Source organism: Armigeres subalbatus, chromosome 1 (assembly GCF_024139115.2).
Source record: "Armigeres subalbatus isolate Guangzhou_Male chromosome 1, GZ_Asu_2, whole genome shotgun sequence".
In the NCBI taxonomy this organism is placed as follows: Eukaryota; Metazoa; Arthropoda; class Insecta; order Diptera; family Culicidae; genus Armigeres; species Armigeres subalbatus.
The window spans coordinates 310,204,453-310,223,398 of NC_085139.1; the positions used below are offsets into that span (position 1 = coordinate 310,204,453).

The window sequence follows — 18,946 nt, forward strand, 5'->3', positions numbered from 1 at the left end:
CAGGATGGAAAGTGAAATTCGAAGAGCGGAAAATGTTTGACAGCTAAACAACTGCAAAATAATTTTGCTCATGGGAGTAATTTCAAAACACTTCTCTTCAAGCTTGAGAGCAACAAAGCGGCTCTATTCGCAGCACCCAGTTATATTCAAGTACAAAATGTAAAATGAGGTATTATATGGAATCGGGAAACGTTTCCATGCTTTTTTATTATAATTTCAAGGAGTGATAGAGGAATGACGGCTTTGGCAGGTTTTGTTCTATTATTGGCATGGGGTTTTTTATGACTGACTATTAGACTGGCCCAGGAAACAAAAAGTTGTCTAATTCCACGGGGCACCTCCCAGGATTGTGTCTTTGGGTGAAAAACTCAATCTCTGAGAATTTCAGCTCAATCGCTTGTTGCATAAGCTGGCGCATTTGATTTGAAGTTTGTATGGGGATTTCAGCCAAAATGTATAGGGAAATACACCCCCGTCACTCATTCGATCTTGAAATTGGTTCTGATTGCTCGATTGGTTAAAATAAAAAGTTGCGTTGGTTCTTTTTCGTAGAGAGTCGCGAACATTCAGAATAAAAGTTGACAAACTTTTGTTTCGAACGAGGCTTCGAAAGTTGTTGTCTACTTTGGAATTAAAAGTTTCAACTTTCAAAACAAAGTAGCAGAAATGTCAGATACGCTGTAAAATTAAAAGTTTAATATTTTTAGATTGAACTATGGCAGTTTTGCAAGCAGTTTTGATTCTTGTAAATAAAAAAACAAATCAGGCATATTTACAATTTGAAAAATCTGTAAGTCCAAAAATGACTCTTTTGCAAGCTCTTTTGTCTTTGAAATAGAAGTTAATTTTAGACTCACAAACTATTCAAAATCTATGCATGACAATATTGGATTTTAAAATGAAACGAATATTTTTATTTACATCTGGACATAGTAGAAATTTTACAGGAACAGATTAAACCGGATTATCTTTTTGTCACTATCATGCATTAATTGCGCTTGATGTTCACGGTGATCTACATTATTCCTATATAATACAGGATATCGTCGGTTCCTCCTGGCCGTTCTCACGCCACGCCCACCACTATTGCACAAACGTAAAGTTGGTAGCATTTCAATCTCCATCACTTTAGCCTGTAAACGTTTGCGGAATTTTTTTTTATTTCTAATGGTTAAAGAGAATTTAAATTACGCGTATACAAACTTTACTCACATTATTGCCAACCAATCTCAAATGCTACTATTTGTGCAGTATAGATTCTCAATGATGCGAGAAAAATTGTGTATCCGAGGGAAATGACACATTTTTTGTCATTGTCATTTTTCCTTCGGTTATCTAGCGCATCAACAAAGTTTTTCTACCTGTATAAGGAATTTCCGGGCTCAAAGAACAATTGCCCCAACCTCATGTTTGTCCGGATTTCTGGGAAGAAGCATCAGAAGCATGGAGTTTCTGCAATGATAAACAAAACAATATGAGGTAAAACCAAGGGTAAAACCTTCTAGAAACTGAACCTCGGACAGCAGCACATTCAGCAAGATGTCTGTTTACTTACCTTACAAAAAATGGCTCGATAGGATGAATCGAAACCGAATTGTCTACCTTTTTATCGGAGGCACAACGAAGTAGATTTGAAGACATTTTTAACGAGTTTTCGCGCGGTGATAAACTTGTTATTAAATATTTACTGTTGATGTGAATGTCAACAGAAGACCGAGACCACTGAGACCACCGTCTCGTTGCAGTGTGGACCTACAGCAAATCAGTTGATGGTCAAAATTGTATTTACTCGTGCACATTATACATTTCAAATTGTTTTATGTATATTTATATAAAGGTATTATAGACTTGATTATAGCATTAAAAAAATTGTGATGCTTTGAATCGAGCAATGAGCTATAGTTGAAATACATATTAGAATAAATATTGTTTTCTTATTTCTTACGAGTTTTTTGTGTTGAGTTGAGTCATCCCATAGTGATCCAAAGTTGAGTTTTTTTCTTTGTTTTATGCCAGCCATGCAAGCTAATTTGACAGTTCTACAATTCTCAAGTTGAAAGAGAAAACTTTTAAATTCACACTTTCAACAAGGGAAGAATACTTTTAAATTAAATACAATACTTTGGTTGTAAGCGGTTTGACTTTTATTTTAAAGAAAAATACTTACTCTTCAGTTACAAAGTACAACATTTTTAATTCTAACAATATTCGTTTTTTCTGTGTCAAACAATACAATCTATTGTACGTTTAATGTAAAATTTTCACGGTTGAAAAAAACCTTTATTGTACTTACTTAAAGAGCACAATAAATTTTAATGTTACCGATATATTCTATTATATTTTTGTTGTTATCTTATGTTTTGTTTTGCGCATCAAAAACTAAACAAATAATGCATTTTTTGACTTCGTTAATAAGAAAAAGCTGCTTAAGGTAAAAAAATATGCAATTTTAGAATATTTTATTGATTTATTATATTGATGAAATAACAATTAAAAACAATAAAATAACAATAGTTGTCATTATTTTAGGGGTTTCCAGATAGCTTTACGAGTACGATTGCCAATCTGGAGATGGCGCGTTCGATACTCGGTCCGGTGACTGGTTTACTACCCGCCGCTGCCAACATCCAACAGCATGAAGTTTACCGCCAGAAATGTGTATGGTGAAAGGCATCTAACACTAGTTTTCTTAAGAACTTTTAACGAACCAGTTACGAACTTTTTGGAACCAGTTATGTAAGAAGGTGTTCGCTACTACGCCTACCAATTACGTTTTCGATTGAGGTGCATAATTTCAAGAAATCAAACCATAGATGCCTTTCACCATACTCATTTCAGAAAAATAACATTTACTTTGCCGCTGTAAGACCTATAACTACTTGATATAGAGAATCTTGACATGTGATGTCATATGCATTATTTGCAGTGAAAATAATATACATAAACATTGGTGTCAAGCTACTCTTTATCAAGTGATATAGCTCGTACTCTGAAAGGCACATAAGCACGCACAAAGTAAATGATTCATTAATACATTATTATTGATTTAGATTTATTTTCAACGTGTTCATATGTTTTAATTTTATTTATTTTCCTTTATACCATCGCCGTATTTGGTAGATCCTCCTTGGTTACATCGCCTTTTAGTGGGACCAATTCAACACTCGAAATCGTACATACTTTGGACTCCGTAACACGCTTCGTTCGTAAAGAATTCATCGCCGTACCAAACTGGACGATGCTCGTGGAGAGCCAACGCGCACTTAAAGATGTTGTTATTGAAAGGCTGCGTACTAGATTAAAAAAACTAAATTTTTTAATAAAGTAAACTAAAATTAATTTTAAATTAAATTTAAAAAAAATGAACTGTATTATTAAATTAAAATTGAATCTGAATTATAATTACATATTTACATTTTTTATTAAACGTTAGAGTACAATAGGGTTTAAAATAATTTTCACTCCAGTTTTACAATAGAAGTAAACAATACAATTTAGTGTTTTATAATTTATTTTATCCAGTTTTCCACGAGCGGTAATGGCCGCCAGCTTTCCTGCGGGTCAGTCTCTCATTTGACGTTTATGGAGGTCAACTGCACCCACCGCTCCGAGCATTTTGACCAATGTTGCATATAAGAAGGTGCTGATTCGGTGAATTCAAGCCTTCTTATTGTCGATGCAGATAAAATCAAGAACATGTATGAACTTGTCTCAACTACGTCGCTCGACGGAAACGTCGCTGGTCGCTGGCGACCCTTTCCAGTAAGTGCTCCACCGACGCAGGCAAATTCAATGCGTCGCTGCAGTACCAAACTGGAAAGCGCTCGCTGATTGAGCGACGCGACGGTCCAGCGACGTTCCAGCGATGAGTCGCATAGACAATATATATTATGCTTCTTAAGATTTTATAGCATTTTGCTATTTCATCGCTGTCTCTCTCGATTGTGCGCCGCTAAGGTATTTGCCATATTGTGGTACCGCGAATATGGAAATGAAAAATATTGCATCACATATTACACACGATTACCTAATGAGAATTATTACTACAGTATTACGATCCAAACGCAGTAGCAAGGAATGAAAAAAAATAGAAAAAAAAAACGTTTATTCCACCAAAGAATAACTATCTATCAAGGGACAATAATATGTTGCATACCTTAAAAGCGAATGTGAAAAACCGCGCCAAAAGATCATATCTGTTTGACATTGCATTATTTACTTTTTGCAAGGCGCACAACTCGGCGCACGGGATCCGGCGCGTAACTGGCGCGCCAGGTTGCGGATTTAAGAAAAGAATCGCAATACCACATTGATCAAAATTAGGGTCTCGCCGACATTTCTCACCAACACGAACGCAGGTTCGTGGTTGCAAACAATCCCATTTGATTTTGCCGTGACAGCTGCTGGTGGTTGCAAACAAACCGAGTAAAAGTGTGAGTGAAACGTGCGTGTACGTACACGATCGCTGAAAGCCTAATGCTCGAATGGTGGGTGCAGTTGACCTCCAGAAACGTCAAATCAGAGACTAACCCGCAGGCAAGCTGGCGGCCATTACCGCTCGCGGAAAACTGGATAAACAGAGAAGAAATGAACATTTATTCTCGTGCGATGTAAAAAATGTTCTTCATCATTACAAATATCATTGCACTTTAAAATATCAATTCAATATTACAAAGTGTAATGAAGTTTTGTAAAGATGTGAATCATTTTCATGCATCTCACGAGAAATGTTTTTTTCTTTGTTTATAAAATAAATTGTAAAATTCTAAATTGTATTATATTTGTATTGTATTTTTATTGAAAAACTAGAGTGGAATTTATTCTAAATCCTATTGTACTTTTATGGTAAAACAACAAAAAGAAGTGAGGAAAAACATTAAAAACACATTGTTTTCTATGGTTTCATCCATAAAAATCATCTCATTGAAGAACCGTAAAATCAATTGTTTTGCGCTGAATTTTGTATGGAAATTTTTCGAAATTTTTATTGTAAAGATACATAACAACCCCTATTTTTTTGTAAAAGTCCCATTTACCATTCATTTTATCGTGCAAAACCATAAATCATGAAGTAATTTTATTGTAAAATTTCCATTACATTCAATGGTAATTATTTTGAATTGAATGGTGCAGTAACAGTAAAAAATATGGTTTTTCAATGATATTTTTTATCCGGGTATCAATGTATGAATCTTATGTACGAAAACGTTTCAAAAACAATTGCAAGTATTGTTACATTAGAGAAATATGTTGATGTATTGTATCCTCAGTGTTGATACAATCTGCAACCATCAAGAAACAATGTATCCTATTGTATACCGTACATGGTATGGTAATTCAATTGTTTACACTATTGAACCAATAGTACATTTTTATCCGGGTAACTTTTGAAATGTTTCATTACATTGCATATAAACTATTTAACAATATTTGCCTCATAGCGCCAAATATGCATTTTTTCCTTTTAAATTGCATTGTTGAACAGTAAAGCTTTCACAACTGAGAAATCAAAAATCGTACACACTCAGTTTTTATTTCTGCAGCTCGGCAAAAATCCGCACAGCCGTGCGCCAGCAAAATAAATAACTGATATTCCGGCAAAAAAAGCGTTTGTTAGCTGATTTTCGGCAAATTATTTGCTGATTATCAGCAATTTTGACAGAAATCTCGGCAAAAAACATGTTTGCTGGGGCACGGCTGTGCGATTCTCGGTAAAAGTTCAACATTTTGCTGAGATCCCGGTAAAAAAAATTAAGTGTGTATTGTTTTACTATACAAATACAATACAATCCATTGTATTTTGAACAGATTTGTTCGGATATTTCAACAATATATTAACCATACACACTATTGTGTGACGAAAAAAATGTATGGAAAAGTCTCAGATTTTGTATAGTTACGATACTTAACAACCCGTACATTCTATTGCGAAAACTTCATTTACATTTGAGTAAATGGTTCATAACAATGCATTCTAATGTATTTCTATGGTTTCATTTACAATATAATCTATCGCCAATTCAATGTTATTAATAGTAGTGTTACAATAAATTGTACTGTTATTCTACTGTAATTTTTATTCGGGTAGTGTCTTTTTGATTTCAATATTTATTATTGTCGGGCCGGCACCAAACCGGACCGCGCGATTGAGCACTCGCGCTGCGACGCGAGTCGCGACAATTTGAAATATTTCATTAGTAGTGCGCATCATGCACGCATGGATGTACTATCATGCGCACTAATCAGAAATGAGTTGCGACGTCTGATAACTGCAGATATTTCATTTTATTGAAAACAAATTTTCGATTTTCTACTATACACGGAATATTGAGATTGCACTTCATTTCAGCTGCTGAATTCGTTACTGTACATCCCTATTTCGAAGGTAAACAAGTTTCGGATGCGAAACGATAATAGTGCTGTCCAATGAGTAGCTCGAAGTAGCTCGAAGTTGTTCCTGTCACGCTCATGCCCGTTTGTTGACAAAAAAGAACGAGCAGGACGGGAACAACTTCGAGCTACTTCGAGCTGCTCATTGGACAGCATTAATGTGTGCGTGTGGAGGCAACGTGAGTGCCTATGAGTGCAAGCTTCGATGGGTGATCGATCTTCTTTCGCTTGATGACAGACGACGACTGTCAAACACACCGCGCAAGAAGGTAACTCACCGAATCAATCAACTCAACGAACAGAAAAAAGGCAAGATTCGCGATTCTTCCCACTAGAAAAGAAAACGAATGCGTGCGTGGTGTGAATTTTGGTTTCTGGAAGGAAAGTAAAAGCAACCTCCGGTTCAGTGTTATCGGTTTCGTGTTTTCGTCGCGGAAAATAACAAACGTGCGCGGTAATTTTCGTGTTTTCGCGGTTCGATGTTCGTGTCGTGAGGGAAAAATTCCCCGAATCGGAAGGAATCACTCAGCGGCAGCACTTCCTTTCAAATTTATTTTTTCGCCTGCTGCTGCTGCTGCTGGCGCGGTTGAAGAGACAACGACGACGGCGACCACTCTTTCAGCAAGACGAAGGAAAAGTTAGCATCGGTTTGGCAGAGGGCATCTGATTCCGATCGGTGGATCGGATTGTGCACCGGGAGTCAGTTTCGTCATTTTAGTGCTTCTGCAGGTGAGTTTCAGAGGTCGCCGAATCCGCAGGGGTTCCCTTCAGTGTCAACTTTGTTTTTCGGGTGAGAAGGTGACGGAAAGAGGCGGACGTCTCGCTCCGATGTCTTCCGCGGTTCCCATGGCAGGGATAGTAGCGGATAACAGTTCCGAAGGTTGTATGAGATACCGTTCTAAATAAAACAATATTCGGGAGGTCAGGAGAATTTAGTTTAGTTTAGTTTAGTTTAGGTTTAGTTTAGGTCAGGAGAATTTCTCCTGAAGAACAATTTTTGAAATTTGGTAAAATTTTCCGAGCAAATGCAAATCAATTTTATGTGAAAATGCAGAAGGGCTTTTTGTGGAGATTTAGTGATCTTCCATGAAAATTTAAAAGAATTTTGTGTAATGACTGAGAAGACTTTTTGTGGAACATCAAAAGTATTTCTCGCATTTCCGGGAAATTTTAGAAAAAGCCCTAGAAATTCATAATAATGTTTGATGTTCGAAAAACATTCTTGGGTAATTTACAATGTTATGAAAACTCATATGTGAATATGTACATTATGTGGAAGATATTGATTTGAAAAATGTATTGGCGGTCGGTAACCACTGGGACTCGAACCCACGACCCTCAGCAAAGTATTTTCGATAGCAATTCACAAAAAAAAAGACGAGAAATTCAGAAAAATTATTCGTGATCATTCAGAAAAAATACGAGAAAGATAAAAACTTTTAGGTAGAATTTCTCGCGGATGTTGAGAAGAATTTTTAATGGAAAATCAGTAAGTTTCCCTTAGAAACTTGGTCGTTCATGGAAGTGGAAGTCCGTAAAAGAATTACCCTTAAAAATGAAGAAACATGCCACAAAAATGGAGATGAAGTTTAGCCATTGAAAAACAAATCTGTGCTTGACCAAAAACAATCAACATAATTAAAAATCTTGTGTGTATCCACAAAATCCTTGAAAAGCCCTGCGATTACGAGAGCGAAACACGTCTTCGCCCATAGTGTGCCCATGCAACGGAAAGAGATGGATTACGAAGGGCTAAGAACATGGGGTACGATTGCTGCTTGGCAGTGCTGCAGCCAGAGAAGAAGACAGTCAAAGTCGCCAGAGACTGAGTGAAAAACATTCGTCCATACGAACGACAAGGAATTGCAGGAAAAAGTACTGGAATTGATTTGTACAATCCAAAATAGTGAAGATTTTGTGCTCCAAAACCGGCGTAGTGATCCGCGGAACAAAACGCGCGTAAAACCATCCGGAAAAGGTTTGTTTTGGTTCGGGAAAAGTGCATTTTCAAAACGCGATTAGCAGCAAAAGCACAATCGCTTGTGTGGTTTGTTTACCTGATTGACAGCTAGGTTTTTGGGATTAGTCACTTCTTTCGGATTTGTGAATATCGGAACTGATCTTGTCCTTGGATCCAGCGGAATTTCGCCATTCCAATCAATGCTTGGTCACTAATTTACCCAAAGCTATCGCAATTAATCGACTTCCTACCGTAGCAACACTCGCAAACATCGACGACAAACGGAGGAACCGAGGTCAATAACCTTGCTTTTGGACAGGAGCGGAGCACCCACCACTGACAAAATGGATCGAAACTGCGGTGGAATGTTTGTTTCAGGATGTTGATATTTTCGAATGCGTAGTTCATTTTTATACCCAATGGCTCCGTGATGCGAGGATACAAAATGACGAAAGTGAACGGCAACAATAGCAATAACATTCGAATCGTTATCAGCGCCTATTATAGTTGTTTGGTGTCGAGTGCTGTGTTTCGGAAACGAAGGAAGAATCTAGATTCGGACGTTTCTATGCATGCATTATCTTGAGGAGGCGATCTAATGCGGTGATATCGTTCTAAAATGCAAGTTGGTGTATTCAAATTGAGTTGTGCATTGTTTCCGGATTTCCTTTTGCTCGTTCAATATATATAAGAGATTTTCAGCCGACGAAGATTTTCTACTGACATGAGTAAAAGTGTTGTACTTTTCCTCAAAATATTGAAGCGGAATCTCTCCACTCTGTATTTCTCCAAAGTGGGAGAAGTCAGAAAGATAGTAAGCTCTTGTGTTTCGAGAAGGTTTTAAAGATTATTGAACGATAGCAACAGAAATTGTCGCATATAGTGCCTCGCTGGATTCACTTCAGAAAATCGTATACGGTGTATACCGGTTGAACATAAGTTCTATGAATGGTGACGTTCTATGAATGGTGACGTTGGCTTGCCAACATACGCCTCTCAGAAAATCAGTCCAAGATGTGTTCAATTCATCTGACAAAATCACGAATTGCCACGCTCGTATAAGAAAGTATACGAAAACATTTATATATAAGACTAGGCTGGTGGTACGATAACTTTTTTAAGGGGAAGGACCTTTCCCAGGCTCCCGTAATCTGGTAAAGTGACGTATACGCCATTTTTCAAAAATATTGTTAACGAGTATTAGGTACTCATCGTACTCTTTAACAGAAAAATGGAAAACGTGTATGTTGTAAAATGGCGCATACGTTACTTTTTCAGATTACGGCAGTATGGAGATGACTTTCGCTGACTTCCAGGACGATGGGAAGTACCTAAGACGGAGACACTAATTAAAGAGCAGCGAAAGGTGCTCGAAAAACGAAGCACTCATGTGTTTCATTTTGAGATTCAGGATTTTGTCGAAATTTGAAGCCTTCATGTTTTTAGAAGATTTAGGCCAAGATGATGACGTAGGCCATCAATTCTCCAGCTGAGCTCTCCCAACTCCTTCGAAAAGTCGTTAGAAGTCAAATGGATGTTAGCTTATTTGTTGACGGCTTCTTCGGCGACCTTCACTGCAGAAGTTATCAAGCAATCCTTAGAGCCATTGTTGTCTAATGGGATTGGAATTAAGTATTTGGGTTATTTTCCAGAACGGCTTTGCACAATTTGGGAGAGCAAGGGTTATATTAAAGAAATCATTATTTCAGAGGTTTACCATTCTGACCTGGATGATTTTTGTTGAGCGATTTCAACGTGTCGTAAGGGTATGCAGGCTAGTACGCTGGTGCTGTCTTCGAGTGAGTGTATCAATGGTTAGGATATTGCTTACCTGCCGAGCCGTTTGCACATGTTGTTTACGGGCCAAGGAAAGCGCCTCTTGGATGGCGTGGAGCTGCTCGTCGATTTCTTCAGGTGTAGCCGGAAGTCGCTGGAAGTTGATGCCGTCGTCCACGCATCTTTGGAACCGGCCCCAGGTGACCCGATGATAGTTTCGCCGGGACTGCTGATTCCGATCCCACTTCCGCAACCACCGGGTAGTGATCTGAGCTGAGCTCTTGATAGAAAACCGGCTGCGTGATGTGGTCGTTCATGTTTGTGATGTACAAGTCGATTGTTGAATGGACGCAGGACCATCATGTTGTTGCTCCAGATGATTCGATTCCGTTCAATTGCAGTGACTGTTTCCCCGGGCTTGATGCTTGGCATTTAAGTCGCCGTGCAATGATGTTGCCTCCGCGTTAGCTTGAGTGAAATTGTGTCAAACGAAGTGGTAACTTCGACACCGATGGTCTCGATGACACTCCGCTGGAAACTTGGCAGTAGGCGACAGTTGATGTTGTAGCGAAGAGCGATGGCCCCATCACCTCCCCTGGTTTGCCGGTCGAGTCTCATGATTTGAAAGTCCGGGATGTAGTCGCTCATCTTCGGTTTTAAGTGCGTTTCGGTGCATACGCATAGAGTGAAGACCTGATCGAATCGGGTTCTGTAATCGCGTAGCCGAGTGGCGAGCTGCGAGAAGAAAGAAAGACAATCGGCATCAGTTAGAGCAGAGCAGATTCTTCCGTTGGGAAAGTTTTGTTCTCCTACTGCCGACGGAATCCAGGAGGAGGAAGCAGGAGCCATTCGCTGGTGGATGGAGCCGGTGGTGCTGGAGCTTGAATCGTTGCAGCTGCTGCTGTCAGTCGCTTGTGCGGTTGCAACGGTGAAAGCATTGGAATCGCTCGTCGGGGAGCCGCAATAGCCGGATAGTTCACCTCGTTGAGTGCCGGAGCATGGTTTCTCTTCGGCAGGGTCCTGGTAAAAGCCTTCTTTCGGATTACCAGGAACTCCGCCTGCTTCGGACAGTCCTTGGTTGTGGCCAGATGCATGTCTCCGCAGTTGGTACAGTGAAGCATCCGACAAAAAGGTGGATCCTATTGCCAGACCAAGTGACCTTAATTGGTTCACTTGTCATAAGACAAGTTTGTACAATCCCATTGAATTCCACCACTTAATGTGGTGGAATTAATGTGTGTTGAGGTGGAAATGAATGGGATTTTACAACCTCGTCTTATGACAAGTGAAGACATTCCACTAAAAGCTCAAAATAATTTTCTTAACTTAATTGGTTGCCCCATAGGTCGCCAGGTGTAGGCGATGGTGAGGAGCGTGGTAAGGAACACGAAGCATAAGTCGAGATCAAAATGGATGGTGCCAAATTGACCAAGGTCATTAACGAGGCTATGAACAGCCACCAAGAGGGCGCAGGCTAGAAAATGGAGCTGATCACGAACATCTCGGACGTGATCATGTCCTTTCTGGATAACCACAGGAAATACAGCAGTGATCTAAAGATGTCTGTGATGACCTTCAGCAACATCGTTGTAGAGGCAAACCAGAAATGGAGGTCCCTGCTGGAGGCCAGTAAGGAGGCGAACGAAAGATCCGTCTACTTACTGACGAGAAGGAGTTGGCAGTGAGCCAGGCTACGGAGGTCAGGAAGAAAGGAAGCCGAATTGAAGACTGCAGAACTCCGAAGACGCATGCCCGTCACCGGTGCAACTCCTAAGCTCAGTAAGGTCGGGTTGGAAGCCGATCAGAAAGAAGCCAGTTCCAAGCCAGTACCACCAGAGAGCAAAGATACGGCCAAACGTCGGGAGAAGGTCAGGAAACGGCTGACCCTAAGGAACGTCGGGGCAAGAAGAGTAAAACCCGTATGCAATAGGGCGTATCTTCCAATGACCGTTGTCGAATGGATAGAGGCGTGACATTGTCAAAGCCGAGGGCAAAAGCTACTCCGATGTTAAGCGACTATTTTCTTCCTTTTACTTCCACTAATTAATTTTTAGGTATCAAACAGATACGCATTTCGTCCTCCACTTGAGGACTTCTTCAGTGTTTTTTGTTATCGAGTCGATAACAAAAAACACTGAAGAAGTCCTCAAGTGGAGGACAAAATGCGTATCTGTTTGATTCCTAAAATTAATTAGAGGAAGTAAAAGGAAGAAAATAGTCGTTTAACCGTGTAACATTTCTCCTAAGACGCTCGCAAATAATTAATCATTACTCTGATGTACTTAGGGCCAAAAGAAGCGATGAAAAACTCGTTGGGGTGGGGTTTGACAGTGGACTCTGTTAAACTTCTACAAAAAGCTGCATGTATCCGCAAGTAGGCTAACCCTGTCCATGGATAAGGGGCTTGACGTTGATATTTCAAGTGTCTTAAAAAGATTTTTATTTTATTTTTATTTTTGTTGTTTAATAGAGTGCTTTTTTCAAACAAAGGTTAAGTTCAACACTAAATTAAAAAATTAAGATATTTTTCCATTTTTTATATCTCTTTCACAAGAATATCGTTATTTTAATGGTAATGGTTTGAAAATAAGCTCCGTAGAGAAACTTTTATCACATCTTACTTAAATAAGGTCAACAGTTATACCAAACACTTGAGGTACCATGCCTCCAAGTTAACTAATGGTTAGTGTCGCACGATCTAACAACAACTGCCTATTGGTAAATTTGGAGGTGCCGGCAGGGCTCAGTAGGGGTCTAACTAACATAACTCTAATACTAACAAGACCCTGAAACAAACGCTTATCCAAATAGCATACATCTATTTATACTTGTAGTAGTAGCTAACAATAATTCAATTCATTTTGTACCCGTATAGCTGAAGTAGAATTTTATTAGTGAAAAGTAGAATTTGTAGATTTACTAATTTGGCTATCTCCAATAGTGAATGTATCTATTATATCTTCTCGATAATCTTTTTATTTTAGTCTCTCTAGCTGCATGGATCAACGCAAAAAAAACTGTTTCTCTCTTCCTTCTATTAGGTTAGAAAAATTAGCGGATATATAGGGGACATGACTTAGTGTTTCTCGTATTAAGACAAATTCGCTGACCTTTACCTTATAATAAAATAAATGACCGATAGTAAAATAAATGACTGAAATTTAAAGATATCAAATAAATAATAAAAAACGAAAATAAATACATGACCATCGGTGGACAGAAAGATAAGAGACAGAGTTCTGTTTAGAATAGTTAATTGAGACCATTGCACTCACAAGATAGAGAATAACTAGTACCACTATTATTGCTACAAGACTAATAACTTGACCACTTACGGAAATGAGGATAGACCATATGATGCGTTCATCCACTATTATCCACTATTATATTGAATATTGTATACCCTGAATCTGAATAACTGAATTTTAGACCTCATTATTTTAATAAATAATAAAGGTTTGAATATTAGAAAAGGGAATAGAACTTGACCAAAAAAAGCAATTAAGGAACAACTGGACAGAAATTTTGTATAATGATCACTATTAGACTACTGAAACTTTAACATATGACATTACTGTGACTGATAGGATACAATTAACTCGACAACGTATTGACAAACATCCGATACTCAACCGTGTTAAAATAAGGGAAGCTCTTCAATGTGTCCATTTATTACAATAGTACTTAAATTAATCTATTTTGAAACTACCCTACCAGAATGATATCATTACATCTTTATTCGAAATTGTTACTTGGAAATGGCAACAGTACCACCCGTTCCCCACCCCACCCACATAGACTACTATTAGGTATTGAATGTCGGCTCCAAGTAACTAATAATTAAATTTACATGTTAACTACTTATTCAGAAAACATCTATGTACATGTTGAGCTTCCATTATTTGTTCGGTTTATAATAGACAGACTGTAGATAGAAAGAATAATGTATCGGTATGATCACAATACAAACCCAGGCCGCAGTGACCTAGTGAGCAACATAGCTTGAGTCGTCTGCTAGTATTGTGTATCACATGGAGAGCCCAGCCGAGATACCAGTCTATTAAGACTACAGCTGGTCAACTCTCGAAAAAAAAAAAAAAAAAAAAAAAAAATGTATCCGCAAGTAGGCTAAGCCAAAGCGACCGTGTGCTGCTCAAAGGGCACAAGTCCAAGTCCTGGTGTTAGGTGAGACACAAAACTGACCTGACACGACGGCCCTCCGACGAGACAGGAGGTTTGCGCAGGCCCAATAAGCCGCCTTTAAAAACAACCATTACGAACGACATAAAGATAATACGACTGAATACAATTGGCTACGACCTAGGCGATGAATAAAGGATCATGATTGGAAGCTTGGAACATGTAACTGCAAGTTGCTAGGCTTAGCAGGATTGTTAGCCACGAACATAGTAGTCAATGATTTCCACCAGTCGCGACCCTAGCGACTAGTTCAGCCATGATAATCAACAAATGTGACAATTGATGACTTTGTACCCAACCATCCTAGAATAAAGTCGTATTTAAAGTACAACATTTTGGCGACCAGGATTTTTTTCAAGAATTCAACGCTTTGGAGGAAGTTCTCAAGTTTGCAGTTCTCAAGATGCCTGGATCCGGCGACTGGCCTCCAACATCCGGGAGTTCGTCTACGATCCAGAAAACGGGCTCGTTTTCGACCGGTGGTACCGGAAGTGCGAAGACCTTTTCCTCAAGGACGGAGCGAAGTTGGACGATGCGGCGAAAGTGCGGTTGCTGGTGAGAAACCTCAGCGTGACGGTGCACGACAAGTACGTCAACTTAGTGCTCCCAAAGCACCCCCGGAGTACTCGTTTGATGAGACGGTGAAGAAGCTGACAGAGCTGTTCAGCGTCCGAATCTCCCTATTCAGCAAGCGGTACCAGTGCTTCCAGCTAACGAAGCACGACGCGGACGACTTAACGTACTAACGTACGCTGGGACGGTCAACCGATGCTGTGAAGACTTCGAGCTCAGCAAGATCACGGCGAACCAATTCAAGAGCCTGATTTTTACCTGTGGGCTCCGATCGTCGAAGGACGCAGACATCCGAACGAGACTCCTATCCAAGCTTGAGGCTAACGCGGCGAATGAATGCACTCTGGAATCACTCATCACGGAGTGCCAACGTCTGCAAAACCTCAAGCGCGACACGGCCATGGTGGAACACAAGAAATCGGTGAGTACAATCTGCGCAGTCAAGCAGAACAAGCCTCCACCGATGGCACCGAGTTCGAAAGAGAAGAAGAAGACGAAGTGCGAAGGTCCAAAAACATCCTGCTGGCAGTGTGGCGGAATGCACTACGTCCGGGACTGCACCTACACGAAGCACGTTTGTCGGGACTGTAAGCAAACCGGCCACAAAGAAGGGTATTGTGGCAGCTACACATCGAAGGAGGCACTCAAGATGAAGAAGCACGTGAACGGAATTTTCTCCATCAACCAGGTCAGCTGCACTTCTAGACGGAAGTTCCTAACGGTGGATATCAACGGGTCTCAAGTCACTCTGCAGTTGGACACCGCGTCCGACATCACCATCGTTTCGAAGAAGCAGTGGAAGAAGAACCTGGGCTCGCCAACGCTGACTCCTACAACACGGACTGCCCGGACTGCGTCGGGTGACGCTTTTCATCTACTTGGTGAACTCCGATACCCAATCAAACTCGGAGGTGTCACCAAAACCGCAACTTTCTACGTGACCAACAACAGCATCAACCTGATCGGTCTGGACTGGATCGAGCTGTGGGACACCCCGCTATCTGCAATCTGCAACCAGGTCCACGTTGCCGATGGTCAAGTCAATCAAATCCAAGTGTACAAAGCTGCGTATCCCGAAGTGTTCACGAAGATGAAGGTCCGACTCTATCTCAAGCCCGATGCCAAACCCGTTTTCAAGCCGAAGCGCCCAGTCCCTTTCACGTCCATGGAGAAGATCGATGCGGAGCTGGACCGACTTCAATCGCTGGACATCATCACGCCTGTCGATTTCTCGCAGTGGGCAACTGCGATCGTCGTAGTGAAGAAGCCCGGATGAAAAGTACGAATCTGTGTCGATTACACAACTGGACTGAACGCTGCCCTGGAGTCCAACCATTACCCGCTACCGGTCCCTGATGACATCTTTACCAAGCTCAATGGGCGCCGGTATTTCAGCGTCATCGACCTGAGTGACGCCTATCTTCAAGTGGAAGTTGACGACGACTCGAAGCAGCTGCTCACAATCAACACGCATCGAGGTCTCTTTCGCTTCAACCGGCTCACACTAGGAGTGAAATCCGCTCCCGGGGTTGATGAACAGCATGGTTGCCGATCTCGAAGGAGTGGAGACGTTTCTGGACGACATCTTCGTGGCCAGGAAAACCGAAAAGGAGCACCACAAGATGCTCAACGCACTGTTTCAACGCCTTCAAGCGGTTTCGTTCTGAGGGAAGAAACGTGCAACATTCTGCAGCCGGAGGTAAAGTATTTGGCGCACATTGTAGGCGAGAACGGTCTCCGTCCAGACCCATCCAAGGTGGAAGCTATTGTCAAGATGCCACCGCCCAAAGATGTCACAACTCTACGCTCGTTTCTTGGTGCGGTGAATTTCTACGCGAAGTTTGTCCCGGAGATGCACCAACTGCGGCAGCCACTCGACGCGCTGCTGAAGAAGGATACCAAATTTGTTTGGAACAGCGAGTGCCAGAAATCGTTCAGGCGCTTCAAGGAAGTACTCCAGTCGGATTTGCTTCTGACACACTACGATGCATCACTAGACATCATAGTTGCTGCCGACGCCTCGCAGTCCGGAATCGGTGCCTGCCTTCTACACAGGTTCCCCGATGGCTCACTCAAAGCTGTTGCACACGCTTCCCGCTAACATAGACTTTGTTCTTACTGACCTAGACCATCCAAAATGAAAGCAGTATCTGGCTCACAGAGTGGTCGAAACAAGACTGTTCTCGCTCCAGAACTTGGGTTGCTTTTATTTGTTCAAACTGATGGTGTTTGCAATAATACAAATCGATGATTTTACAAACCGTCAATGAATGTAAGAAAGAGATATATCTAGACGCCTGGGGTGGCGGTGACAATATTCAGGCAATAGCATTTATGGCGTTGAAACATGAACCATAGCGCATAATCAAGAACGAACGGCCAGAAGGAGTAAAAGTGAATCAGCAAAACATGTGGCGCACTCTAGTGCTTCAGTGCGGTCTGCATATGCGTGATGCGCTGAGACAATCGATTGCGTCTATGGGATAGGTCAGGTCTCAAGTGACTCAATAAAGTATGCATTTTATGACTTCTGTTGATTGAGAAGAGAAAGATGTTTAGGGTAGATGTATGTATAGTACAGCGCTCACTCACCCCCGCGGTGGCAAATTACGGACAGATCGAGGAGGAAGGTCTTGCACTGGTGTTTGCCGTAACGAAATTCCATCGGATGCTGCTCGGACGCAAGTTCACCCTCCAGACGGATCATCAGCCACTCCTGCGGACAGAAGAAGAGTATTGCGGTTCACACGGCCAACCGCCTTAAACGTTAGGACGATATGCCGACGTACTGTCCCGCCTCATCAACGGTTACATCAAACCAGAGGAGGATTTCATCATCGCATCGATTCAACTGGAAGACGACATCGAGATTCCACATTCGAAGACACCGTCCAGGGTTCCGCTACAGTCGTGGCCACTCGCTCAATCTCCCTGGGAGCGTATCCACATCGACTTCGCCGGCCCAATCAACGGTCTGCACTTCCTCATAGTGGTGGACGCCTTCACCAAGTGGCCGGAAATTCGCATCGTTCGATCCCCGACAACATCAGCAGTGACCGAGTTCCTCGACGAGCTGTTTGCCCGTTTTGGCGTTCCCAACGTCATAGTCTCCGACAATTGAACGCAGTTCACGTCGGAACAGTTCGCTGTTTTGTGCAGGAAGAACGGCATTCAACATTTCCGGGCATCGCCGTATCACCAATGGCCAGGCGGAGAGATTTGTGGACACCTTCAAGAGGACGTTGCGCAAAATCAACGAGGGGGAAAGTATCTCGGAATCCAGACGTTCCTCCAGGTCTACCGAACCAAGACCGATCTACCGATCAAGACGGTTCTCGATCTCCTGCATCACCAACAACCGAAGCCAGCGGTTCTCAATCAACGTCAAGACGAACAGTTCAACCGGAAGCATGGCGCAACTCCTCGTGGCTTCCGAAAAGGCGACATGGTATATGCCAAGGTCTACCGCAGCAACACCAAGTGGCAGTGGGCATCCGGCGTAATCATCGAGGTCATTGGTCACGGGTCAACCACAACGTGCTACTGGACGATTGGCATGGACGGAAGAAACTCATCAGATCGCACTCCAACCAGCTCAAGCATCGTTCCAGTGAAGCAACAACCGGCGCAGCAGATTCCACACCACTGGGTATCCTGGTGGACATGTTTGGAATTCAATCTCCTGGACCAGCAGTACAGCCCGCTCAACAAGGTCAAGCCGAGCAACCTCAACCTCCAACGTCCGATCCCAGGTCCAGCCACGAACCGAGGTGCAAGTAGTGCCAGCGGTTTTCCAACCAAGAAGTCGAAGCAGGTTCCAGTCAGCTCGATGATGTTCCCGAACGCGGTCGCATCCAGACCGATCAACCAGAACCGGAGCATGAAGAAGATAACCAGCCACCTATAGATCCCGTTCCAGAACTACCATCGGCCCGGCCACAGAGAGTGAGGCTAGAAACAATATCAAGAAATCGATCAGAATACACCGGCTGATGTGTCTACGGGTCGCAAGAGAATACCGCACCACATCGTATGAGGCGGTTTGCG

The 18,946-nt window shown here is 41.7% G+C and overlaps 2 protein-coding genes and 1 long non-coding RNA gene across 4 annotated transcripts in view; 2 read left to right on the forward strand and 1 right to left on the reverse strand.

The window, feature by feature from the left end:
- Window positions 1-908: 908 nt before the first annotated feature.
- LOC134217745 (uncharacterized) lies at window positions 909-1,717 on the reverse strand. The gene is made up of 3 exons (XR_009981152.1): window positions 1,556-1,717; window positions 1,362-1,452; window positions 909-1,133 (listed from the first exon to the last, which is right to left on the reverse strand). It is a non-coding gene; the product is annotated as an uncharacterized LOC134217745 (long non-coding RNA).
- Window positions 1,718-6,670: 4,953 nt separating this feature from the next.
- Window positions 6,671-18,946, forward strand: part of LOC134207912 (telomerase-binding protein EST1A) — a 339,763-nt gene continuing 327,487 nt past the window's right edge. Inside the window, exon 1 of one of the 2 annotated variants that reach the window (XM_062683978.1) lies at window positions 6,671-7,119. The gene's annotated coding sequence lies outside the window, so the exon portion shown is untranslated. Of the gene's footprint in view, window positions 7,120-8,191; window positions 8,369-18,946 lie in introns of those variants that run through there. The other variant, XM_062683979.1, reaches the window with a different exon arrangement.
- On the forward strand, window positions 11,875-18,806 carry LOC134207561 (uncharacterized protein K02A2.6-like). The gene is made up of 6 exons (XM_062683269.1): window positions 11,875-12,095; window positions 14,722-14,881; window positions 15,015-16,157; window positions 16,272-16,935; window positions 17,671-17,999; window positions 18,042-18,806. Exons 1-6 carry the CDS (start codon window positions 11,875-11,877, stop codon window positions 18,804-18,806), a joined length of 3,282 nt encoding a protein of 1,093 aa, XP_062539253.1.